At 41.2% G+C, this 27,373-nt stretch overlaps 1 protein-coding gene across 4 annotated transcripts in view; it reads left to right on the top strand.

Moving 5' to 3' along the window:
- The window catches only part of LOC119646613 (potassium voltage-gated channel protein Shaw-like), a 637,421-nt gene that overhangs the window by 525,995 nt on the left and 84,053 nt on the right, over positions 1-27,373 (top strand). For all 4 annotated transcript variants that reach the window (XM_038047116.1, XM_038047117.1, XM_038047118.1 and 1 more), the window contains one exon: positions 9,070-9,279. In XM_038047116.1, the coding sequence (XP_037903044.1) occupies positions 9,070-9,279 (210 nt within the window). The remainder of the gene's footprint in view (positions 1-9,069; positions 9,280-27,373) is intronic.

Here is a 27,373-nt window from a genome sequence, read left to right as displayed (position 1 = left end):
CAAGGAAGAATACTAAAATGCTTTGGAGTTACAAATTTACGAAAACTAACGGTTGAAAAGTGGCACGTACTTACAGATTTCATCCATATTCTCATATTCCTGCCGTAGAATGTTTTAACATTTGGAGGAAAGAAATGAATATTCTGGCAGACATTTTGAGGCTTCGCATGTGATTGTGAAATTACTTTACGTGGAAAATTATCAATTGGCCTTATCGGCAATTAACCACACTCGACTGGGCCACCTATTTTCTCACTTCTATTGAATCATAAAATGTTCAAAATTATTTGCCAAATGGGGATCATCGGTGCGTTGACAGTTTATTCTAGTTTGATGGTTAGTAGATTTTGACATCATCCGATAGAGTGCGAAGACTTAAAAATGCGCCCAACCTAAGGGGCGCTAGTATGAGTGGTACGTTAGAGTATTTTACAAGAAATAGGCGGAACTGAGACGAACAGAAGGTATATATATAAAAGCTTATTTTAATAATATATAAGTAATACATATATTCTTAATTTGCAATTATTCTAGAACATGAAAATAATCTGACATGTTGGTGAATAAATTTAGATTTGAATTTGTTCTTATCCAAATCCAAAATTGATTCACACAAATTACTATTGGTGAATTCCCTTTAGTTGTAAAATTTGTGTTTAGCTCAAACGTTCGATGGGACCACGAGATTTGTTGGTGATCCATAAAAAGGCTTATAATGCGGCTGAAATGCAAACAGAATCCAATTTCCCCAAAAACTGAACTAGCAGCACAAGATAGTATTTCCTGAAGGTGGAGTCCTTTCTTAAATTTCATGCTGAAAGCGGATTCGCTTTATTAAATGTTTATTATTCTAGCCAAGATTTCGCCAGAATTGTTTTTATATGGAATTCCTATTGCTTCTTGCCAACAACAGGAAAAGAGTCTCCTGCAAGAGTTGGAATTCCTTTTCGCGGCATAGTTACATGTACAGCAAAGCAAAAATTTGCATTTTATGCTAAGTAAACGCTCTCGAATTTCCATTATTTTTCATTTGCTTCCATGCCTAAATTGAATTCGAATTGAATTACCTTAACAAGAGAATTTATTTTGCTGATTTGGCTTACAATAAAAGTAGCATCTTGTGGTTGTGATTATCTATTTGAAGATTATTTCATGAGAAATCACTATGTTTATATCCAGCTTTTCAAAATTTAATACGCGGTTTGAACGGAGTGAATGCGACGTCATGAAAGTGGTGCCTTGACAGATTGTCATTAGTTGAGGGCTTCATTTCGGTATATTTTGTTGTTAGCTTTCTACGGTTCCACTTTGTGGAATGTTATGTAAAGCAAAACCTTATTAAAATCGGTTTATTATCTGTCTGTTATGTGCGGTATCAAATGAAAGACCTCGATTAGTACTATTCAGGGGAAAAGCGCGGAATGGAAACTGGGAATTTCTTCCATTCTCACCGACACAACCTGAAAAAAATCACCCAGCTGCCACTATATGGTGCCAATTATTATTAGTAATTGACTGCAAGGCCCCCCTTAATTTAATCCTGGAGTCATGATTTTTGCATTAATATAGCCATATAAGGCATGATCCTACCAAGTTTTATAGAAATCGCACTACTACTAACAAAGTTGTAGTGGGTCAAAGTTGTCGCGTCAGTGCAAATTCTCGACTTGCTAAAATGTATCCCACTATTTCATTATTATTGCCATAAAGAAAACTTAGCAAGACTTGCTTTACCTTCGTGCTTGGTTGGATGAATTACGCCCAAGGCGTATGGGTGGGACGGGGTGTTTAACACTATCTTGGTTTAATGGTGGATGAATAGGTTTTCTAGTCCGGCAGACGAAGAAGTTTTCGTTTATTTTGGTATTTTTCAGTTTGTGTGGATAGGGATTTCGGTGTAGGACTGAGAGCCAATCAAGGGAAAACAATGGCAATTTTTTCTGGATTCGGTGTTTAGTATATATGATTTCTCAGTGTCTATCTGATACGAAAAAAAATGCTTGATTTTCGACGAAGCTTGATGCACTAAAGAATCCTGTGCTGGGTGCGGAGTGGAGGATTTTATTTGGGGTGATTTCAATGACAGAGCGCTTGAAAGGACCATGTCTCATTTGTCTTGGAGAAGGAAGTGGATCCCAGAAATGACGGCGAATGGAGAACCAGCAATTTTATACATGTTGAAGTTCCTGGAACAGATAGTGTTGCACTGGATTACATTTCAGTTGCTGGAGGAACTGCAACTGGCAATGTTGTAAATTCCGTTGTAGACGTGATAACGACAACACGCGGAGTTCTATGGCGCGCATGGCACCAAAACTTCTATGTACTGAAGGGCTATATCAGCAGGAGACTATACTATATATAATTCATCCTACACCCCCATCTGTGGAATGTTGCGATACTTGCTACCGGACCCATTGTTGTAAACTGTCTCAGTCTTGTGGCGATAAAACACTGAAGTAGCCACCTTGACTTAAGGGGTTACACACAGATAAAGTGCGTGACTAATAGCTTAGCAAATGTTTATTGAGAAACTGTCGATTCGTACATATTGCGGGGTACTTGCAAAAATTTTCTTTATCAAAACAAAAAAAAAACAAAACTGGCGGATCTACAGCCATTTCCCAGGAGTGCTTTTTGGGCCTTATTAAAATCGATTCCATAAAACTATTAAAAGGAAATGTTTCCAATCTAACTATAGAATTATATTTATTTAAAGGTAGCAAATACGTGCTTCGGACACAACATGTAGAATTGAAAACAATTGAATTGAAAACAATTGGAAGCATTTCCTTTTAATAGTTCTATTTTAAAATAAACTATATTAAACAAAGGAAGTATCTTTATAAAACTTATCGTTTCAATGTCTGTCTGTTTGTCACACCCGATTTGCTCGGAAACAGCTGAACTTATTGTCACGAAATTTGGTGAGAATATGTTGTTTGTGAATCTCTTCACATATAGCAAGTGGCGCCATTTCCTATTGAGTTTAAGAGAGGGAGGTTCTCCACACATCTGAGAAGGGGGTGTAAATTTTTTCCATTAAATATAGCCTTGTTGTCTACCAAATGGAAAGGTTCGATTAGCACTATTTCTATTTTTGATATTTGATGGTACGTAAGGGAGGGAGCCCCCCCCCCCCCCCCAAAAGGGAAACAAGACTCGTTCTCAGAAAGCACCCGACCGAAAAATTTAAAGAAATTTACAATGGTGGATTTATATGAAATTTAGGCTTCAAAATACACGCCATCCCAATATCTGCTCAAAAAAGTTAATAATAGCATATTACCTTACTTTTTAAATTTATACGAAAACACCTCTTAAATTCGTCCTAGAAGTACAAAATGCATCAATATAAGTGATGATATGCTAAAAAGTTTTAAATAGATCCAATTATTATTAATAAAATTATAGATGGTCTAAGTTTGCTACTTCACGTATGTTCATTGCATTCTAAGACGTGTATGACAACTATCATCAAGTAAAGTGAATTCATATGATTGGCGGTTCACAACGAAGCCCTTAGTTTGCCTTTTTTAGCTTTCTTCAGTCATTTGTGTATCAGTAACATTTACCCGAAATTGACATATATATTTGTAAATACCAAAGAAGTTTGCGGGAAGAAAGGTTTCAGCAAAATATATTTTCAATTTTTTTACTTAAAAAAACAGTATTTTAAAAGAATTGGTTCAACAACTAATAATAATAATAATCATTGGCACAACAATCCATATTGCCATATTGTCTGCTTACGGCACTGTCTCAGGATGAGCTGTGACGGTGATCGCAAACAAACAGACATAGAGGAGTCCTCTTAGAACCACACTGTCACAGAAAAAGAAGACGGTTGTTCTTTTATCCCTCTACTTTTAATACACTTCTCTTATCTATCATTTTTCACCCCTCGAATTTTTCCATTTCATGTTACCAGTTCAATTCTTTTTGTTGCCTTTAATAATTTTAAAATTTAAGCATTTAACATATCCTGCTGGATATGATTTTCAATGAATGCCCATTTATAGTATATCTTAAAAACCTCTTCTGTGAGCCTCTTACAACACAAAATTACATAATCTGCTTACTAGGAAGTAACAATGCGTGCTATGTGTCATATGTTGTATCATGTATGTGGTTTCTCCTATTCATGGTCTCCGTGCTAATTGAATCAAAGCCTGCACAAGCGATCACCGGTTCTTTTTTTTTGCACGCAAGCCTTATTGTATAGTAGCCCAAATACGGAGTACTAAGGAACTCCTACCTCCGTATTACAAAAGACTTTTCGTGAGGTAACTCTCTATTAAACTGCAATCCAATCTCGCACACCATTCTGAAATTTTCTGATTCATTTCCTGCTGGAGAACAAACGCCAAGTCATCATGATGGTTGAATAATTTGATAAGATCTTGAGACGTCTTCCCTGATTTTTCTATTATTCTGCCTTCCGAATCTAAAACTACCTGAAATGCATCTTCCTTAGAGGACAAGCCATCCTGCCTCGTTTGTCGCGATAACTTGTTTGCCATTTTTTCCGGCTCTAATATCGAAAAATATTGTACATTTGCAGAGCATAGCCGCGTTCAGTTTGTACTCGGGGGAAATATAGGGGGGTGAGAATTCGAAAAGTTTGTCGCAAAAAGGGAAACATGTTCCGTTCTCAGAACCAATTCAACCAAATAATCTGATTAACTTACAACTATGAAACGTGCAAACCTATACTAGCAGGACTGAGTTCACTAACTTTGATAATTATCTAGTGTTGAGAACTGTAACGAGCTGCGGTGGATCTTAGATGTGAGCTACTCGTTGGTCAAAGCCATGATCAATGTTCTCATTGTTGGCCTAGGAAAAATATAGTAAAGAACTTTTAAGCAACCATCGTTCACCGCAATGACAACAATAATATATAATATTATAACGTCAGTTGCCCTTAGCCAGCAAATACTTTCAACGTGGAACACTTCCGAATCCTATATTATACAAAATCTCATCGAAAGTGTGTTAAGCCACATTTTCAAACTAATTAAATGAATTATAAAATCACCAATTATTATTAGATATTTATTGGTTGTTAATTTGAGTTTCCCATCAACAAATTGAGCGGTGAAAGGGAGGTATAGGTCGTAGATCGAAATGTGGATTGGCACCCATGATCTTGGGAAACCAACACAGTTCCATTACCAAAACTCAACCTCCTACTACACCATAGATTCTAGCAGCCATCCAATAATATGTGTTGGGAATAAGTATTCAAATCAGTTGTCGACTCAAAAATAAGCAAACTGCTATGCACTTGCGGTTGTTAGGCAAATTTCGAAGTATAAGCTTTATTAAAGTTTTCACTCCTACAGAGAAGACGGTAGGGTCGGAGAATAGTACCTTCTCTGAGGGATATCCTCGAGGTATGGTACCAAAATCATACTTGTGAATTTGACCAGTCAAATAAGTATATGGTGGCAACGTCAGCACCGAAAACAAATCAACCAACAACATCAAACCGCACTGGTCAAACACGAAGAAGAATAAGGATAGGAGAATACAACTTTGAGACCGTTGACACTTTCTCCTATCTAGGGTCGAAAATCACAACCGATAACAACTACGATGACGAAATCCGCGCACGGTTGTTGTCAGCCAACAGAGCCTATTTCAGCTTACAAAGACTGTTCCGCTCGAAACGTCTCACCATAGGGTCAAAGCTCTTACTGTACAAGACTATGATCTTGCCAGTCGTCATGTATTCCTTGGAAACTTGGGTTCTTAGCAAGAAAAATTGCGAACTCTTGGCCGCGTTCGAGAGAAGAATCCTCCGAAGAATTTTTGACCCCCTACATGGATAGGGTGGTTGTGGATAAAATCGGGTTCAATAGGTTACGGTGGACGGGTCACTTAATCCGTATGGATGCGGATGATCCCACCCGGAAAGTCTATAAGGGCAATATCTATGGTAGAAAAAGAAGACTAGGCAGACCCTGCTTAAGATGGAGCGATGGCGTAGGTCAGGACGAAAGACAGTTTTTAGGGATATCGAATTTATAGACTCGGGTCATTATTTCGTTGGCATGGCGATCTGGGGTCGAATAATAAAATGAGGGTGAATACTGAAGCCATCCATAACAATGTCTCCGCAACACCAACAACGAAGAATTGAATGCCGCAATATCAAATAGATGTCTTGGAAATTAAGCATCGGCAAAAGATTTTTACAGCCACCTGAAAATCATTATCATTGGTACGCCCTAAAACTTATTCGGCCCAAGTAGGAAAGCGAGTCAAAAGGACAGGTTCGACGATGAATGTATTCTAGGAATAGAATGGAAGGATGCTGCGTACCGGACAATGCACCAATCTCGAAGAACGCGTTTAGGGGAAAAGCAGCTTCACGGGCTAAAAAAAGAAGACTGAGAGAACCAAAATTACAGGGAGAAACCGCACCACGAGCATAAGTTTTAGCAACAAATCAGCAAGATGAAGTTAAACCTCGATGTTCATCCTGCTCAATAAACAAAGTATCGGCAAGTTCGAAATCCCGTCAAGTGGAGACGACGGAAACATGCTGCCACCACCAAGAAAGGAAGAAACAGTCCATTGGTTTAAAGATCATAAGTAGGCAGGAGTCGATGGAACAATCGAAGAAAAAAGTTCGGAAAATCGATTTATTTTTTAAATTTTTTTCTGATACTGCAACTTGTAAGAAATTTTGTCAGAAAATTTGACGTCATTAAGAGCAAAACTTTTCCAGCCGTAGACAATTCAATCTACTTGACCGTCATTAAGAAGATGAAAATCAGGTATGGAACGCAAGATGAAAAACTCCGGCTGCTACTCAAGAATGAGAGATGACGTAAAAGGATGCCCTGGAGCATGTAGCAGCTGAGGCGAGTTTCTTCTATGGAACTGGAATCGATTATTCTATCTTATTTAAAAACAGAATCTTCATTCCATTTTATTCATGGATCAAACTGCAACTTCTCGAAAAGCTTTGGACCGATTTGGCTTGAATTTTGTACATTTATTTTACACACTAAATACTCGATTCTGTGTCCGGATAGCTGAGTGGTTAGAGCGCAAGGCTGTCGTACGGAAGGTCGCGGTTCAAATCTCACTGGTAGCAGTGGAATTTGTATCTTGATTTGTCGTCGGATGCCAGTCAACTCAGCTGTGAATGAGTACCTGAGTCAAATCAGGGTAATAATCTCGGGCGAGCGCAATGCTGACCACATTGCCTCCTAGTGTACCGTTACGGCCTTGAATGAAGTGCTCTAGCACACTTCAAGGCCCTGATCCAACATGGATTGTTGCGCCAACGATTATTATTATTATAAGTACTCGATTCTAAACGAAGAATGCTTGTCTTTTTCTATTACAGCTTAATTTTTTTGATTAAAGAAAAGAGGATTTTTGCAAAAGTTTTTTTGTTAATCCGTGAGTTCAAAGCCAAGATAAACTTATATAGTAAAGAACTCTTTTCGGTTTTTTAATTTTGGATGAAACAATCATGAATTATCCTATCTACCGGATGAAAACTTTTTTCTGAAGTGACTCGGTCATCACCGCTACCATTGCCTTAGTTCTCAATATTTCCTTACGACAATTTTGCATAATATTTTGAATAATGCTTAATGATATACATAAATTAAAAACAAAACTAATAAAACAACGTCAACACCATCAACCAATGAAGCAACAGTGTCAAACGGTAGTGGTCAAATGATACCAACAAACATAGGCGGATACAACTGCGATTTCGCTATTGAGAATTTCTCCTAGCTAGGGTCGAGTCACAACCGCTAACGGCTATAATGATGAAATTCGCGCATTATTCTTGGCAACCAACAGAGTCTATTTCAAATTAAAACAATTTTTCCGTTTGAAACGTCTTTCCATAGGATCAAAGATCTTCTATACATATTTCTCGGAGACCTAGGTTTTTAGCATGAAAAATTACGAATTCTTGGCCGTGTTTGAGAGGAGAATCCTCCGAACAATTCCGTAGACTGTATACCGTTTGGTTGAGGATAAAATCTGGTTGGACACGTTTCGGTTGACGGGTCACCTATATCGAATTGCTGAACATCAGCGCAAAACCGGGACGTGTAAAGTTCCTAACTAAGGTTGTTGTGGTGTTGATAATGATGATGATCATTTTGTTGTTTCTAAAAGTGGGCCTATTGTTATGAAAAGGCCAAATTGTCCATGTTTGAGTTCTTCTTTAAAAAGAAAAAATTTGTTCAGCTTAAATTATACAAGCCTCGTTGGGCCCGCACTAGGGGTTTTCTTGTATGAATGTTTGCAGAAATCGATTGTTTCCTTTATATGTATAAAAGCAGAATATTTTGGGAATATTCTGTAGAAATGTACCGAAATTCTAAATATTTATCAAGTGGAGGCACATAGAAAGGCACGCGCTATGTTGTCGTGCATAAAAAAACGAAAACTCACTATTTTTCAACTTGTGGGAAGCACAACTAGAATTATGTTAAACCAATATACGATTTTCAAATATCTGCAACATTTCAGTAAAGCCAAATATTCTGATTCCAATTCAGAAATTAGCGACCATTTACGTAATGTACTGAACATAAGGTTAATTAAAACTAAGCATCCGAAATTTTTGGATGTCAGTTAGTAACTAATCATTAGTTTCTAAATGGTCACAGAAATGCTTAAGGAGTAACAAAGCCTCGTTTCGACTGTTTGATTACGGATCGGATTTCCACTCTGTGTCCATTTATTATTCATTATTGATATTCTAAATTTACATTTTCCATCCTCTCAAGAAGAATTGCCATAATCAGTTTCAAGCTTTAATCTGGAATGAAAACGATGATGTAATTTTGACGTAAATTGCTAGCGAATGTTTAAATGTGAAACTTGTTGGAACGATGTTGAATTCCCTCGAGCAAGTGGCTGATTTTCAAGCCACATTGCGCCATGGAAGCATACACTAATCTTTGAATCAACGCAATCACAATCAAATTTCATCACATTTTCTATATTCTACATATATTATATTCGCCTTTGAATTATTCAGCGCCTTATTGCGATGTTCGTATCACTCTCCCGTTGCAGGATAATCCGGATAATCAATTTAAAAGCATCCCATTGGGCCTGTGGTGGGCAATTGTGACGATGACAACCGTGGGGTATGGAGACATGGCCCCAAAGACATACGTCGGAATGTTCGTCGGAGCCCTGTGCGCTCTCGCTGGTGTGCTTACCATCGCTCTGCCAGTTCCAGTCATCGTGAGCAACTTTTCTATGTTCTACTCTCACACGCAGGTAAGTCGTTTCCTTACACGTCGTCAACCTCTCCTCAGGCTCTAGGAGTACCATATATTGCTAAGTGACAGAAAGGTTGGAAGTGTCGTGCATGTACGTACTTTTCTAATTACGCAAAGTACATTACTCCTACTCTACGCACACGTCCTTGGCACTCCGGGCAATTACAGATATTGATATTTCTGGTGAAAGAACTGATTTTCCTACTCTAAAAGGTTAGAGGAAACGTAAATAATGGATGAAGAATCTCTCAAGGGTGCTAAATATAGTACGTGAAGTTCTGAACAGCTACGCATTCGTTTGCACCCAGGAGGAAAGTTATATTCAGTCATACTTTTATTCGCAGCAACATTTTGAAATAAAAGATGCATATTTGATTAAACAATCGAATAAAATAATGTTGAGGTGTTGATAGAAAGACAATACCCTCCCCGTGTTTTGAAAGCAACCCGCCATTAAACCGGGACTTATACTGACATGGATTAAGGAAACGGAACGACACGAAAGTTTTACCAACACCCACTGGGAAAGACACTATTCGGCAGGTTGACTAACGGCCGCTGACAACGACACAACATGACATGACGGAATATTGCTTGGTGTATTTGCAACATATACATATTGAATTAAACACTATTATTAACCCGTAACCCCCGAAAAACAGCCAGACAAATGTCTACGTTTCTATGCTATCAAACAGACAAACGTCTATGTTCGTGTCACGCCGTCTCGGGTAAATAATGCTTGCGCCAGACAAACCTATGTGTGAGACAAGTTTGTTTCTGTGTCAGACGTCCCAAACATCAGACAGACAAATGTGTTTGTCAATGTCGGATAAATGCCTACCTCAGCCAAATTTTCATTTCAGACAAAGTCTGTTTATGCATCAGACAAATTTCTGAGTCTGCTTTAAATATGGCACAGACAAATAGGCAGATAGTCTGTGTCTGAACCAAACAGGTGTTTTTTTCTGAATTGAACAAGTGCGTACGTATAAACAATTGCTACTTACGAAATGTATATATGCAGTGCCGGGAAGAAAACGTGCTTAATGTTTTCAATTAATCATTATGCTAGCTGAACCCGACAAACCTTGTTCTGCCTGTGTATTGCAAAAAAAGACAGATTCACTTCGGAAGCTAGAAGAAGTGAACCAGTCTGATGATACACTTGTCTTTTCACCTTAAATGTGGCTGTAAAATTATCATATTTTAGAATATTTTTTGCTCTAAACGAGGCTATGTGAAAGCATTCATTGTATTTCTGAATATGCTGTAAAAAGTATTTGAATTCTTGAATACCTCTAGCGATATGAGGCAGAAGGGCCCCTAGTGGCTCAATCAGTGGTGGCAAATTGGCCTCGTAAGTGGAGCAACACATTCCAGGTGTTTCTTACTGAAATTTCAGCCACAATGTAAATGCAACAAAGCCATCAGACTAATTAAGTCATTACGATGTATTTTGTAATCATAGCGTTTATTATAATTGAATGCTGTTTTATTGGGATCGATCTCAACCTTGATAGAGCCTGTCGTGAGAGGGAATTGCTGCAGCTCTGAAAATTGGCACTTTTGCTCGAATATTTGTAACTCACACACCATGTGTTCGGCAGCCCTTCAAGTAGAAGTTCAAAGTCGCAGGTTGTAAAATCGTGGATCTGGAACATCTCTCGAAACTATAATCCGGGTACATGTATTTTCGGCCTGGGTCTTATCCTTCTATGTTTCAGCGTATCTTGAAGTAGCCACTCCGATTCATTATGTTTCCAGTCGCGAGTCTCGTTCTTCAGATATGTATTTAAGCATCTCTGCTGGTTGGTAGTCATCATAGATGTCTTCCTGATCTCCAAATGTCCCCTTTTTGGCATTTTCAATAACTTTCAGAATTTAGTATCTCACCAATCTCAGTCTTTATTTGTCACGACTACTGGTATAAAGGTATATAAGTTGATCCATTACAGCGCTATTTAAGGACAAGTTACAATAACGTGAATATCATCAAAATATTACCCATTAAAAAGCACAAGAACATACCAATTTTCATTGCAATCGGTTGAGCGGTTTCGAAATCTATAACTCTCAAACAATGTATATTAGATGCTATATATGATTTTGTAGCATTTTTATATAGAGTAGGATACGTGATTCCAATTTCAACTTTCATTTTTGCCTTTTTTAAAATACTAATTTTTCATTAGAAAGCTCAACAAAAATGAAGAAAATTAAGAAATATGCCGAGATTTTCCACGTCATTCGAGCCGAATTATTCGAATTATTGTTGTGTATAATAACCCTATCCGCAGATTTCTTGCGAGAATACGGCAACAAACATTCCACTAATAAATTACAGTAGTTGGCTGCAGTGATTACACCCATGGCCTTAAGGATTAGGCCAACTATACCACGAAATGGGTAGAGCGTCAGCCTCCCAATCTCACTGCTCTGGCTTGGAGTCCCAGTCGTCGCCTTGTGTTTTTCTCGCTGCTGTGAACTTATCAGTTACACAGCGTTAAGTATGATGATAGTGAAACTGCAACGCAATCTGACTGTGTGGTTGTCCTATATTGCACCAATGAGTGAACTGGAAACAAAAGAAATAGTGTTGGGCCCAAAACATTGCCGTATCGTAATCGTTAGCCTGTGGACCTGTTGAATTGCGGAATCCTTTTGCAGAAATTGGTGAGGTGGTATTAGTTTTCGATCCACGATCCTTTCAAATAGCTTGGCTGTAATGCGGAGTAGCGATATTGGTCGATACGAGTCGACTCAACTTGACTTCTTTCCTGGCTTAGGGATGTACTTTAATCTGAAAGTTGCATTAATTCTTTGTATTAGTTTGACTAGACTCTCCGCAATTCTTTCAGTATCCTTCCAGTAATAAGTGTATGGGCAGAAGCTTTATTAGTAGGCGCATTTACCATTAGTTGAGTAACCTCAGCAAAACAGTCTATATGTTTTTTATTCAGTCCATGGTGAGAAGGAATGCTTTTCCAAGCCGTCTCTTGTGTTTTCATCGTTAGCAGATCGATTTTCACCTCAAGTTGGTAAGAAGTTATTAGAAAGGGTTTACTGTCTAGCTGTCCGCCCGTCTGTTTGTCTCTCTGTCACACGCATTTTTCTCGGAGACGGCTATAGGAAATTTGGTGGAAAGGTGGAAACTGTGAACGTTCACGCATACAGTAAGTTACAGTAAGTCCTCATATATACAAAAGGGAGGTGTAATTAATAATATTTCGTGAAAAAGAAATTACACCTCCCTTTTTGCAAATGAAAGGTCTTAGTTAGTGCTTTCGGAAGCCGATTCCAGTTTTAACATTTGCTAAGAAGGTGGGGAGTGCAGGAAGTCGAAAGTGATCATTTCTTTAGCGGACCCATTCTCAGAAACTACACAACCGAAAGATCTGAAAATCAAGAGACTGCCACTATATGGTGCCTTGGCTCCGAAATACCTTCCACACCGATATCTACTTAAATAAAATTAATAACGCAGCACTGTACGTTATAGTACGAAGCATGATCTTGCCAAGGTTGGTGGAAATCGTACTATCACTAACAAAGTTATAACAGGTCAAACTTGCCGTTTCTTTACAAATTTAGGAATTTGAATGTTAACATCATGTGAAAGAGCATATTCTCACATTAACTACACAAAACTTTTTACACCTGAAGCGTCCAGCTTCCGATTTCCCGGCTTATTGAATACTTTTGTTTGTTTATTACTCAGCTTGGGAGAAAAGTTTTTCTCCTCACTTTTTCGCTGAACAGCCTCATAACATAACAGGTCATTATTGACAACATGGATGTATTGGTTTATTCCTTTAATTACGAAGAAACCAATGATATCAATGATTACATCAGTCGGCCAGTATGTAGGCTTACCGCTGGTGTGGAAATTACACATTTGTGCTCGTCCTGCTTCAAACAATGCTCTGCTGTACGGTGTTAGTCCAGGCTCCCAGAATCCATTTTTAACCTTATTAAAATCGGTTTACTGTCTGTTTGTCTGTCTGTCCGTCTGTCTGTCTGTTTGTTTGTCGCACCCATTGTTTCGGAGACAGCAATAGAGATTGACACCAAATTTGGTGAAAAGGTGGGAACTGTGAACGCTCACGCATATAATGAGTTACATCCTTTTACGTCGAATTTAAGGGGCTACATACATACATACATGCAGTCATGTGGAGTATCAAATAAAAAGTGTCGATCAGTACTTTCCGAAGTGGGTATTAGTTTAGATATGTTGAAAAAGTGAGAAATGATAATTTCTTTACGGATACATACTCAACCGAAAAATCTGAACAAAATCAAGATGCTGCTAACATATGGTACCTAGGCTCCAAAATACCCGCCACACCGATATCTATTCAAATAAAGTTGATAATAGTATATTACTATAGTTTTTAGTAATTGGCTGCAAAACCCCGCTTAAGTTCATTCTAGTACGAAATTTTGCAGGAATGTAGGATATAACATAGAGCCACCAAGTTTGGTGGAAATCGCGTTATTACTAACAATACTGAATATGGATATTCTCACATGATATATGCATATATTACGTCCTACGTACTAATGGGACACACTCAAATGTCTTTATAAAAGAAATACTTCCGGTTTCCCGACTTGTTTGCATTAAAGTCACCTCCTAAAATGAAGGAGCTTCCGAGAAATGAAATTTGCTTTTCAAAATCCATTCAATGCCTGTCTGTTTGTCTGCTTACCTGTCTATCTGACATACCCGATTTACCAAGAAGAATGAAGGTAACAATAAAACGAATAGTTCTGTAATGCTAATTAGGATGAGAGATTTCGGGGATAGTTTGGGTAGATATCATCGCACAAAATTTGTTTACCCGCCAATTACGGATAGAATGTTGCTGCTGATCACTGTTCCAATATGGAACAAATCGGAAAAGCGTATGCTGGACGCTTTGAGTGAAAAGATTTAGTGTTATCTATGTAAGTGTTTCCATCCGTATATAGCTAAAAATTCAAAATATTCCTTGATATACATACATATATACATATTTCCAAACTCCAACTCCGCCGTTCATATGAGTTCAGTTTATATATTGATGAGGTCAGAGTGTGATAATTACACGTAAAACACAAAATTTGGTCTTCTACAACTTTGTTATAATTGTGACGTTGCCAGTCCACTCGATAGTTCCTCCTTACCTTACTTTTCTTTTAAATGCAATGAGTTTATGGATAGTCGAAGCAGCTAAATGCCAAACTCCAGACTAACCGGCTTTGGGAGCAGCAATTCCCTGAACTCCACAATAATTTAACCACGTAATGTGAATTTTGGAAGCAGCAATTGCCTGGACTCCACAGAATAAAACACGTTGTGATTATGTTTGATAGTTCTAACGAACTATGTATTTTCAATTCATGTTTCCTAATTTATACAAAATTTACATATACTTAGTAGGCCTGCACTTTTAGATACATATGAATGTACAGTATATGGGAGAAAATATTACGTAGTAAGCAATGATAATGTGGATAAGTTTTACAGTATTTTACATAATAGTCGGATTTCTTTCGAACCTTCAACTGTAATAACTGTCACTGCATCACCTGAGTTACATAATTCTACATTGATTTTAAGGGGGGTGTAAAATTCTTTTTCATCAAATATAATCACGTAGGGTATCAAACGAAAGGTCTTGGTTGGTACTTTCTGAAGCCGGTATTAGTTTTGACATTTGTTGGAAAGGTGGGGAGTGCGGGGTGTCGAAAAGGATCGTTTCTTTAAGGGACCCATTCTCAGAAATTACCCAACCGAAAAATCTGAAAAAAGTCAAGAGGTTGCCACTATATGGTGCCTAGGCTCCGAAATAGCCTCCATATTGCTGTCTTTTCAAATAAAGTTAATAATAATATATATTATTACTATAATTTTTACTAATTGGCTGCAAAGCCCCCCTTAAGCTCATCCGAGAGCCAAGAAATTTTGTAGCGATATAGGCTATAACACAAAGCACGATTCTACCATGTTTGATGGCAATCGAATCATTAGTAACAAAATAAGCAAATAAATAAATTCTCATATAACATGCATATATTACGTGCTAGGTACTAATGGGACAAATGAACACTTAAATGTCTTTATAAAAGGAATACACAAATCCCTTCATACCTCACGCGTCGAGAAACCGACTTGTTCACGCTGCTTTACCTATAATACAACTTTGGAGGAAAAATTACAATTACAATTTTGTTTCACACAAAATCTTAAAAACATCAATAACAACTGTATTGTCGCCCCTTCTAGAATAGTTTGGCTTTCCTTATGTCAAAGAGACATGCTGTTGCAGGTGTCTTGCGATTAATCCCAAGCAAGATGTATAGTTTCCAAGATTAGGAAAGCATGCATAATTGAGTAACCTGATCGGTTAGTCAGCTGGAAGTGTGGGATAATACTGTTTCTGCCACAATACTGACAGAAGAGGGTTGAGAGTATAGAAATAGGCACGGCTATCTGGAAGAGCAAGTCCTCATTCTTTCGAGGAATTGGCGTAATCCTAGCAGACTTTTTATTCTTGCTCTGTTTGATGGACACAGTGTCTATTTTGAATGAGCAAAATCGATTTGGGCTAATGAAACATCCCCCTGGTCATGCAGGCATACAGTGTAGTGATCGGTTTTCATTAAATAGTTGGTAAAGCGTTCGGTTTTCCAGGAAGGGTTATGTTTTGTGGAAGGATGTCATTATTGTTGACAGTTTTGCCGCATGGCGGGGGGGGGGGGTTAGTGTGTTGCACCAAGATCCTTCCAGTATCGAGGTCGTGAATTTTAATCTTTGGAAGGAGTACTGTGGAGAGTATCTAGTGCGAAATAGTCTCCGCTTTAGTGTTTCCTTATGTCCAATGTCTCGGCGATATCGTCGGGAAAAGAGATGAGGTTACAGAAGTTGGTATATGGATGACTCCGGGGTTACAAGGCAAGTCTGTCGTGCCGAAAGCGGCGGTTAAAATATCATTGGTGCTAGTAGGGTTTGTATCGAGATTGGCTACTAAAGTCAAGTGCAATGAGCACTGGTGGGCGAAGGTCATATTCTGGGAGTTAAATATCTAGGAGCAATTTCCAGGAAAGGGAAGTTGTTAAGATTAGAATTGGCGCCAATGTTGGTGTTTATCGGGAATGCGGGTTACTCTTTTTAATCGATCATACGGTTGATCTAGATGGAGTCAAGAGGCTCTCAAATCACCACTTAGGGCCTTTTAGTCACATTCTATCGACTTCGGTGTTCTGGCCAATATTGGGAAGTGAGTTGTCATCATCGCTATATACGTGCACCATGATATGTTGTCAGCCAGCAATGTCATTGGTGACTATTACTGTTGATGAAGCACTCCAATCAGGAAGTGTGCCTGGCATTTAAATTACCCATCAAAATAAAGGGCCACGATTTGTCAGCTGAATGTTGCTGGCCGCACAGAAATACTTAATTCGAGAGGTCGCCTGGATTAAAAAGTTGTCTGAAAAGCAGAAACCATGTTTGCCATGATAGAAACTTCAATTTGACGACGCCAGCGAAAAGGAAGTGTTATGGAACTTTGGTTTTGAGGATGTATCTCTGTGTAGAAAAGTCGAAATTTTAAAAGTTGCCTGGAAAAAGTAGTGTAATCTGATGTCACACAGGAGTAATATTTGCGGATTATATTCACTGAGAAGCTAAGTAAATTTCACTCAATCATCCTAACATCAATGGTTCGAGATAAATTATTGTAGCAAATATTTGCATCTGCACTTGCGGCAGTTACCCGAATGGCCGCTTGCCAAGCAGTTCACGCATTTGGGACTTTCGCGCTGCGTCTTGGATTTTGTCCCTTTCAGGAGTGGGGCTGGGTTGTCTTAATCAGTCGGCTCTTTTTTCTCTGTTAAAGCCCTAGTCTGGATGAAGGGCTAGGTATCATCTCGTCTTTTCCGATCAACTTCAATGTTCGAATCAATTTCGACAAGCGAATTCTCGTCAGCGCGAACTACTTGAGCATACCATCGAAGACTCCTCTCACGCAACTTTTCCACCATTAGTGCGACTCTATATCGACCGCGAATATCCTCATTTCGGACGTGATCCTGGCGTGTTACCACCCCCCCCCCCCCCCCAAAGTAACACCTATCTCCTTTACCACGAAGCACCGTTCATTTCTTTTTTTAGTCGACCAACACTCAGAAGTTGTGCTAATGCATTGGACAACTATCAGCATTGATCCGAGTTATTTGAATCGATTAGTTCCGGGCAGGTCATTGTCACGAGTAGTAAGACTACCCGCTTCTCTGCTGGTCGTCAAATATTCTGTTTTATTCTTCATTATTATCATTATGAGACTGTGTTGCACTTGGGATAATCCCATTTTTGAACAAGTTACTTGAGATCAGTGTTGCTTTGAAATGGTGGCTTCCTTCTCTAAAAGTCATTCCGAGCGGAATTCTAGTCATTATCTTCTTCTTCTTAATTGCCTGTAGTGATTAACTACTTCACCGATTGAAGCTGCGATCCTGGATACACCGAAAGTATTTTCGATTATTGCTAATTAGACAATTTTCTATTGTCCCCAGAAAGAGACTTGCCAAGTAAAAAATTCGAAATCGTTGGTAGATTAACAGTTCCATCAAAGTACTGGCCTGCATCGAACCTGCGTCCCCAGTCATTGTTGACTCTCATGCCGACGTATCTTCACAGTCAGACTTCATTTTCTCGGGAATCGGATCAGCACTATTTTAGCGGCATTTTTTATCAGTTATTATTTGAAATGTACCATCCCATATTACCAGTTTATTATCTATCAGCCTGTCTACTTGTCCGTCTGCTGATCTTTCACAAGTACTTTTCTCTTATGTTTGATAGACGCGAAATTTGGTGGGAAGATTGTCAGCAACTACGAAATCAAACGCAAATGAAAAGGATGGATGTAGATTTTTTTCTTCATCAAATAAAGCTATATTGAACATAAAAACAAGTCGGGAAACCGGAAGCTGGGCGCTTCAGGTATGAAAGATTTTGTTTGCTTCTTCTGTGAGTATATTTAGTGTATAATTATTCCATTTGTACGTAGCCCGTTATGTATTTGCATTTAACATGTCTGACTACCCATTTCAATATGATATTGATATTTAGTTAATTTACAGGGCAGAGTCAACTTTGAGCTACTGTAACTTTGTTAGTAATAGTATGATTTTGATCAAACTTGGGGATAATATGCTTCATATTATATTTTATACTACTACTTTTATAACTCTGGGATAAACTTAAGGGGGGTTTTACTCAATTTCTCCAAAAATATGGTAATATACTATCATTTACTTAATTTGAATAGATATCGATATGGAGAGTATTTTGAGGCCTGGGCACCATATAGAGGCAGCTTCATGAATTCTGGATTTTTCGGTTGGGTAGTTTCTGAGAATGGGTCCGTTAAAGAAATCGTCACTTTCCACCCCTGCCACTCCCCGCCTTTTTAACAAATCTCAAAACTAGGACCGGCTTCAAAAGTACTAATCGAGACCCTTCATTTGATACCCAACAAAGCTACATTCTATGTTACTCGTGATGACAGATATCTGATAACAATAGCCACGGATTTTTGCTTTGGAGAATCTCGTAAGGTTATTTTTTGAGGTAAGGCATATGCTCTTTTTTTCAGCATGTAGAAAGATTTCTAATCTTTGTAAGAGCGGAAGTAATACCTTGACCTTGCAGGAGATTTGCCATTTTATTTTCTTATCATACTTTTATTTCTTTACATTATACTCTGTCGCTCCTCGAATCTTCGGAGTCTTTGGTCATTATCGTAATTATTTTTGGTTATTTCGACTTGAACTCGCAGCTAGTAATTGTGCGTTGTTGGATCTAACTACAGACGCAGCCATTTTTTGCGAGGCTCAGTTTGTCTGTTTAAGATTTTGTGTAAATCGGTATCTGTCACAAGCACTTTTCTGAAAAGCAATTACACGAAATTCGGTAGAAACGTCGAAAGTGTGAACCCTCATACATGCAGTGAATTACATACATATCCTTACCTAAAAAAACAAACGAAGCCTTTTATACGAGGAGGGTCAAGCTTCTGGTTTCCGACTTGTTATCCGCTGGGGAGGCATTCCTTTACATCCTAGCTTTTGTAATTTTTCCGCTATTTTATTGCCGTTGTGATTTTAATGATAATAATCGTTGGCGCAACAATCCATAGCGGATCAGGGCCTTGAAGTTTTAGAGCACTTCATTTAAGACCGCAACGGTACACTACAGCATTCTGTAGGAGGCAATGTGGTCAGCATTGCGCTCGCCCGAGATTATTACCCTGATTTGACTAAGGTACTCATTCACAGCTGAGTCGGCTGGTATTCGACGTCAAATCACAATACAAATTCCACTGCCACCAGCGAGATTTGAACCCCGACCTTCTGTACGATAGCCTTGTGCTCTAACCACTCAGCTATCCGTACATGTGATTTTGGTCTTGAATTAGTGGGTTGCCCTGAGTATATAAAAAAATAACTCAGGAAACTAGAAGCTAGCCGCTTCATGTATAACAGGAAATTTCACTGCACATTTGCCATACATAGATCAAAGTACTCCTTCATATATTTCCAAACCCCGAGACGCACTTATGTATGTACATGTTGAAGACATTATCATCATCCTAAATAAAAGGAACATTGCCCGTTACCGCTTTTTGGTGCATATACACGTAACCATGTATGTACGCATATAAATTAATAGCATGCATCTGCATATTTTCGCCTTACTCCCTACCCAGAAGAAAGTTTAACTAAAATAGTCCATTTTTTTGCAAACTACAATTTTTAGGTACGCCGGAGCATAGACTAGGTTTTTACAATCAATACTCGATAGATGTAATAATTGGACTTCATTAATTTTAATGAATGAGTTTATATTAATTAAAAACTGCACCGCGTGATAACCGACTATCCAAACGTTAGAGGCAGAAGAGAATGATCTCCCTTCATGTGTTTCTTTCTGCCCCTAACTCATGGCACACTTTCCTCACTAGTCCTCCACTCCCGTGGCGAGCTCTACAAAGTGGAAAGTTCCGTGCCATCTATTTGTTCGCATTCGCAACATTCGAAATAAATTTCGAATGCTGCGAATCCTGCTGCGCCACATCACTCCGCCCCCAGATGAAACCTAGGGGTTTCGGCGACCGATCCCGGAACTTCGTTCACCGTCAATCCACAAAGCGGACAGGACGCTGCTTTGGAGCGGACACGGGTTTCAGCCTGGACAGAGAGACCGCCTTCTTGTGCCCACCGATCTCGAGCTGGAAGAAATGTTCTCCACGCTCGAGAACGCGGTACGGGCCCTCATATGGAGGCTGCAGCGGCTTTCGGACAGCATCCGTCCTGGCCAGAACATGCGTGCACGTGTCCAGTTCCTTGGGCGAACAGGCAGGTGTGGACGAGTGTCGGGTGGGTGGTGTGGCTTTTATGCGTCGGAGATTGTCCCTCAGCAGACGCACCAACCCCGACTCTGTGAGACCCGATCTCTTGTCGAAGACCGGATCGCTTGGGAGTCTCAGGTTCTCCCCGTATACCAGCTCCGCGGGGCTGGCAGCAAATTCCTCTCGTCGGGTTGTACGTAGGCCGAGTAGGACGAGGGGCAAGACTTGGGACCAGGATGGATCGTTGCGTGCCATAATGGCGGCTTTCAGCGTCCGGTGCCAACGTTCTAGCATCCCATTGGATTGCGGGTGGTATGCAGTAGTCCGCTGGCGTTTAAACCCTAGGAGTTTGCCTAACTCGGAGAAAAGGGTGGACTCAAATTGCATTCCCTGGTCAGTGATGACCACTGCAGGGACGCCAAAGCGAGGTATCCACTCTCGACAGAGGGCTTCGGCACATGATTGCGCCGTAATGTCTTTCAGAGGTATTGCCTCAGGCCACCGCGGAAACCTGTCGATGATTGTGAGACAATACCTATAACCGTGCGGGTCTCGCAAAGGCCCTACTATGTCGAGGTGTATTGTGTGGAAACGCTTGGTAGTGCGGGGGAATGAGCCCACTTCTTTCCTTACATGCCTGGAGACTTTACACTTCTGGCATGCGATGCACTCTCTGGCCCAGGAATTGACGTCCTTATTCATAGAGGGCCAGAAGTATTTTTCGGCGACTAGCCGATTTGTTGTCCTGATGCCTGGATGCGCCAAGTCGTGAACTGCGTGGTACACTTCCTTGCGAAAGGTGGCCGGAATGTATGGCCGAGGTCCCTTTTCACGAGTCTTCGCAGTAACTCCCGAAATTTGTATTTGGGGTTGGATTTGAGGCTCTGAATTGCTGCGTCACCCTCCTGCGCCTTAGCAATAGCCGAGAAATCGAGTGAGGCGGGGAACTATGTTGTCATTGCCGGACACTTGCTGGATGTCTGACGTAAACTGGCTTATAAAGCTCAGGTGTCGAAGCTGACGAGGGGATGCTTTGTCGGGCTTCTGTTTCAAAGCACACGTGAGAGGCTTATGGTCAGTGAACACTGTGAACGGCCAGCCTGCAAGGGAGAAACAGAAGTTTTTGATGCTCAAGTACGTGGCAAGCAGTTCGCGATCGTAGGTACTGTAGTTCCGTTGAGCGGAATTCAACTGCTTCGAGAAGAAGCTCAACGGCTGCCAAACTTGATCCACCTTTTGGTGAAGGGCAGTACCTACTGCGATGTCAGAGGCATCAACAAAAACGGCTAGGGGTGCATCTTGCAGAGGGAATGCCAAGAGTGTAGCGTCGGCCAGTTGTTGACGGGATTTGTCAAACGCGCACCTAGCCTCTTCAGACCACACGATCTCTCGTGTGTCCTTACTTTTGGGGCCAGACAAGTACGCGTTCAAAATGGACTGGTGATGGACGGCCTTGGGCAGGAAACGACGGTAGAAGTTTAGCATGCCCAAGAACCTCCTCAATTCCTTCACTGTCTTTGGACGCGGGAAGCTTGTTATCGCTTGCACCTTGTCTGGGTCGGGCTGTATTCCTTCAGGTGAAATGAAATGGTGAAATGGTTTAGGACTAGACCGGCCTCAAGGAGACGTTGAAAAATTAACTCGAGATGGGCTAAGTGCTCAGATTCAGTGGAAGAAGCGACCAAAACATCATCCAAATATACGAAACAGAAATCAAGGTTCCGCAGGACTGAATTAATGAACCTTTGAAAGGTTTGCGCCGCATTGCACAATCCGAAAGTCATCCGGATGAACTCGAAGAGTCCAAAGGGTGTACATATTGCCGTCTTTGGAATGTCTTCAGGAGCTACTGGTATTTGGTGATAAGCCTTGGTTAAGTCCAAGGTCGAAAAGATGCGGCAATTCGCGAGGTGATGCGCAAAGTCGTGGATGAGTGGAATTGGATATCGGTCAGGAACAGTCTGTGCATTTAGCCTTCTGTAATCCCCACATGGGCGCCATTCGCCGTTTGGCTTAGGAACCATATGCAATGGGGAAGACCAACAGCTGTTTGAGGGCCTGATACCCTGTTTAACGAGTTGTTCAAACTCTTTCCGTGCAATAGCCAGTTTCTGGGGTGGTAGAGGACGCACCTTCGAGAAGATCGGGGAACTAGTAGTGATAATGTGGTGCTGCACATTGTGCTTCACTGGTTTGGAGAGACTACAGTTGGTAGTAATCTGGCTGAACTTTTGGAGAAGTGCCCGAACACGAGAGTCGGTAATGTCTTCTAAAAGAACGGAAAGATTATTGCCTGGGTGAGATACCATTTATCCCGACGAATTAAGGTTGGTCGTGGGGTCTATAAGGGACTTATTTTGCAAGTCCACCAGCAACCCATAGTGACACAAGAAGTCTGCGCCTAATATGGGGAAGCTGACATCCGCCAGGATGAAACGCCACGTAAACGTCCTACGCAAGCCAAGACTCATGTCCACTTGCCTATACCCGTATGTGTTTATGGGGGAGGAATTTGCTGCCGCCAGTTTGAGCGGTTGTGGGAAAAGTTGATGTTGCCGAGGTACGGGAAGAACCGAGACCTCCGCACCAGTATCGATGAGGTAGTTGCGCCTGCTGAGGGGGTCGTAAATTGTTAGACGACGTGGCGCTGCGTTCTGGGTGGCCGTCGCCAGGACCCGCCGCGGACCTAGTTTTTTGCGGCAGGCGTGAATTTACAAGGGATCGTACACTTGGTGGCTTTATCGCCGAATCTGCGGTGGTACCGGCAAATTCCCCGGTCCGTGGACTGTCCAGACGACCTGCTACCCGAACGCCCTTTTTGTGTGGGAGACCGTGAGCGAGCTCGCGATCTGGCGCCCGAACGCTGAGCGTCCAACGTCGCCCGCATCTCGGCCACACTGGCTGTTAAAGCGGCTATCTCGCGCCTCAAGTCGCTCACCTCATCCGACGGTGGTTGAACGGCCGCCATGGTCGGGCGTACGTACACCTCCTGCACCTGGTTGGCCGTCGCTGCCAGTTCCTCCAAGGAACCGGAAACGCAAGCGAGGATCGCCTGGGTGCCCTCCGCGAGCCGTCGCAGCCAGAGCGATTTGATCAGGTCATCACCGATCTTGCTCCCACCCAATTGCCTCATTTCGCGAAGGAATTGGCTGGGAGTTCGATCACCCAACGTTAAACCCGCCAGCAAGTGGTCTAATTTTGCCGACTCGCTTGCCGACAGGCGCCTGATCAACTCGCTCTTGAGCTGCGTGTATGATGTCGACTTCACTACATCGGACACTAGAAGAATCGACTCTTCATCCAGGCCGACCAGTGGGTCGCCTCCGATGTGATTTCGGACATTTGGAACTGCGCTTCCAAATGTATGAACCACAGCTCCGGGTTCCGCCGCCAAAATGGAGGAACACGCACGGTAAGGACGGTCACTGGTGGGTCCGATGGGCCTGCCGCGTCTTTGTTGTCGATGTCGATCGACTAATCGACTAATAAAAAGGAAACTTCTTTTCGACGCGAGTGTTAAAACGAAAACGCAGTGAAACTGTTCTAACTACACGGCAGGCCGAACCCACAAATTCACGCACGTACAAAGAAATCACCACCGAAGCGGACGCTTTTAAGCGCAGACCGAAACCACTTCCCAGAACTTCGCCCAGAGAGCGGACAACCGAACGATGATCCGCACCTAAAACGCCTGAACGCCGTCTCTTGCAGCGGGTATACTATTTATTGATTGCTGCTGTGGCGGTGATGGTGACGACGGCTTCGATGCTGGAGACGGCGAGCTGCGGCGGCGTCTCTGGGGGCTGCGGCTGCTTCTCTGGTGACTACTGCGGCGTCTCTGGTGGCTGCGGCGGCGTCTCTGGTGACTGACTGCTGCGGCGTCTCTGGTGGCTGCGCGGCATCTCTGGTGACTGCGGCGGCAGCGATAGTGGCTGCGGCAACAATGATGGCTGCGGCAGCGATGGTGGCGGCGGGAGCGATGGTGGTGGCGGGAGCGATGGTGGCGGAGTTTTCGGCTTCTGCCTGATAGCGGTGGCTGCTGCAGTAATGCTGACGTCTGGCGCTGCGGTGCTGGCGTCTGGGGTTGCGGTGCTGATGTTTGGCGCTGCGGTGCTCTTCGGGGTCACCAATTTAACTAAAATAGTTCATTTTTTTGCAAACTACAATTTTTAGGTACCCCGGAGCATAGATTAGGTTTTTGCAATTAATACTCGATAGATGTAACAATTAGACTTTATTAATTTTAATGAATAAGATTAAATTAATTAAAAACTGCACCGCGTGATAACCGACTATCCAAACGTTAGAGGCAGAAGAGAATGATCTCCCTTCATGTGTTTCTTTCTGCCCCTAACTCATGGCACACTTTCCTCGCTAGTCCTCCACTCCCGTGGCGAGCTCTACAAAGTGGGAAGTTCCGCGCCATCAATTTGTTCGCATTCGCAACATTCGAAATAAATTTCGAATGCTGCGAATCCTGCTGCGCCACAAGAGTATCAAGCGCAAATTTATAGGTAGCTCCCGTCGAGAAACAGACAACTAAGAAGAGTTCCAAATGTCAAAATAAGTTTACATATTCACGTTTTTCTGCACTGATGTATACCGCTATATACATATATAGAACATATCCTGCATATGATATATCCTGTGCAGTCAATTCATTAGAAATTGGAAACTTTGAGCTATTATAGCTTATGTATTCCCAGGCCTGGATTTTTTATAAATACAACTGTGTGGTTGACATTTTGAGGCTAATCGAGTTCTTTTATTTGATACCCCGCATGACCATATTTTGTGAAAGGAAATTTTGCATCCCATTTTCGCATGTACGGGGTGCCACCCCTCCCCCCCCTAAACAGGGGAAACCACATTAGGAGGTTTTCAGAATCCATTTGTTTTATGGCACAGATTGTTAGATTAACTGTCAGAATATGCTTCAGAAATTTTGGAGCAAAATTCGTGTTACTTTATATTTTATGGGCGTAGAACCCAGCAATTATCGGGAACACTGCCACTGCCCAAGAGGTAGTCGATTCACGTGCTTACGAAATTTTGCAGCATTATGTAAACAATATATTTACAGACATTCGGCGTCAGTCCATTCTACGAGTGAATTTTTATTTGTTATAACTATTTTTTTTGCATTTAATAGTGAGAAATGTCTTATGCAAAAGGTGACTTTTCGAATAATTACTTTTACTTCTTTCACATGTTGTACTCCTATTTGGAATGATATCATATGTTTAAGTGGGAACCGTTTTAGGATGTTAAAAAGGCATTTTCTTTTCGACTTTTCTAAGAAGGAGAAATGAAGAAAGCATTTATGTGAAAGGTTCAAAAAAATTGTTTTCGATTAAAATACCTCATAACATTTGGTTGGCATGGAAATCTGTGGAACGCTATACCGCTCACAATTCTTTTGTGAAATGAAATAATCGAATGTAGTTTTCAACATTACATCTGCCGAGCAATAATGATCCAATGCTGCCATTATCGTTTTCTTTATCTCTTGCCTCTCTGCCACGCCATAATAGGCAAAACTGGATGCTGATGCAAGAAAGTCCAAAGTAGAACCCGAGCCCAAACAAAACACGTGGGAATAGGTTACGCTCCGTTTGATCCGGTGCAATATCGTGTGGATATGGACTTAGGATCCCTCATATCATCATCATCAACGGCTCAACAACTGGTATCCGGTCTAGGCCTGTCTTAATAACGAACTCCAGATACCCCGGTTTTGCACCGAGGTCCACCAATTCGATATCCCTAAAAGCGGTTTCGCGTCCTGACTTACGCCATCGCTCCATCTCAGGAAGGGTCTGCCTCGTCTTCCTTTTATACTATAGATATTAACTTTATAGACTTTCCGGCCTGGATCATCCTCATCCATACGGATTAAATGACTCGCCCACCGCAGCTTGTGGATTTTATCCACGACGACCAGACGGTCGTAATATCGCTCATAGATTTCACCGTTATGTAGGCTACGGAATCGTCCATTCTCATGAAGGGGGCCAAAAATTCTTCGGAGCATTCTTCTCTCGAATGCGGTAAAGAGTTCGCAATTGTTCTTGCTAAGAACCCAAGTCTCCGAGGAATAAATGAGGACTGCCACGATCATTGTCTTGTCCAATAAGCGCTTTGATCCTATGATGAGACGTATCGAGCGGAAAAGTTTTTCTAAGCTAAAATAGGCTCCGTTGGCTGCCAACAACCGTGCCCAGATTTTATCGTCATAACTGTTATCGGTTGTGATTTTCGACCCTAGATAGGAGAAATTTTCAACGGTGTCAAAGTTGTTGTCTTCATTGTTCCCGATTCGATGTTGTTCATTCTTTTGGTTTTGGTTTTGGCGCTGAAGTTGGCACCATATACTTCGTATTGCCTTCATTAACGTGTATCCCAAAATCTCGCCCGGCCTATTCCATCTGGATGAAGATAGACTGTACATCTCGGATTATTCTTTCCATGTTTTCAATATCGTCAGCGTAGACCAGTAGTGTGTGAACTTGAAGAGGATGGTGCTTTTCGCATTGACATCCCCATCACGAATCACTTTCTCCAAGCACAGGTTGAAGAGGACGCATGATAGGGCATCCCCTTGTCGTAGACCGTTTTTGATGTGGAATGGTCATGAGAGTGATCCTGCTACTTTTATCTAGGTTCGCTCATTGGTCAAGGTCAGCA

The sequence above is a fragment of the Hermetia illucens genome, chromosome 1, assembly GCF_905115235.1.
Source record: "Hermetia illucens chromosome 1, iHerIll2.2.curated.20191125, whole genome shotgun sequence".
NCBI lineage: Eukaryota > Metazoa > Arthropoda > Insecta > Diptera > Stratiomyidae > Hermetia > Hermetia illucens.
The sequence above is the reverse complement of the archived record's forward strand: the minus strand, read 5'-3'. Positions and strand labels throughout refer to the sequence as shown.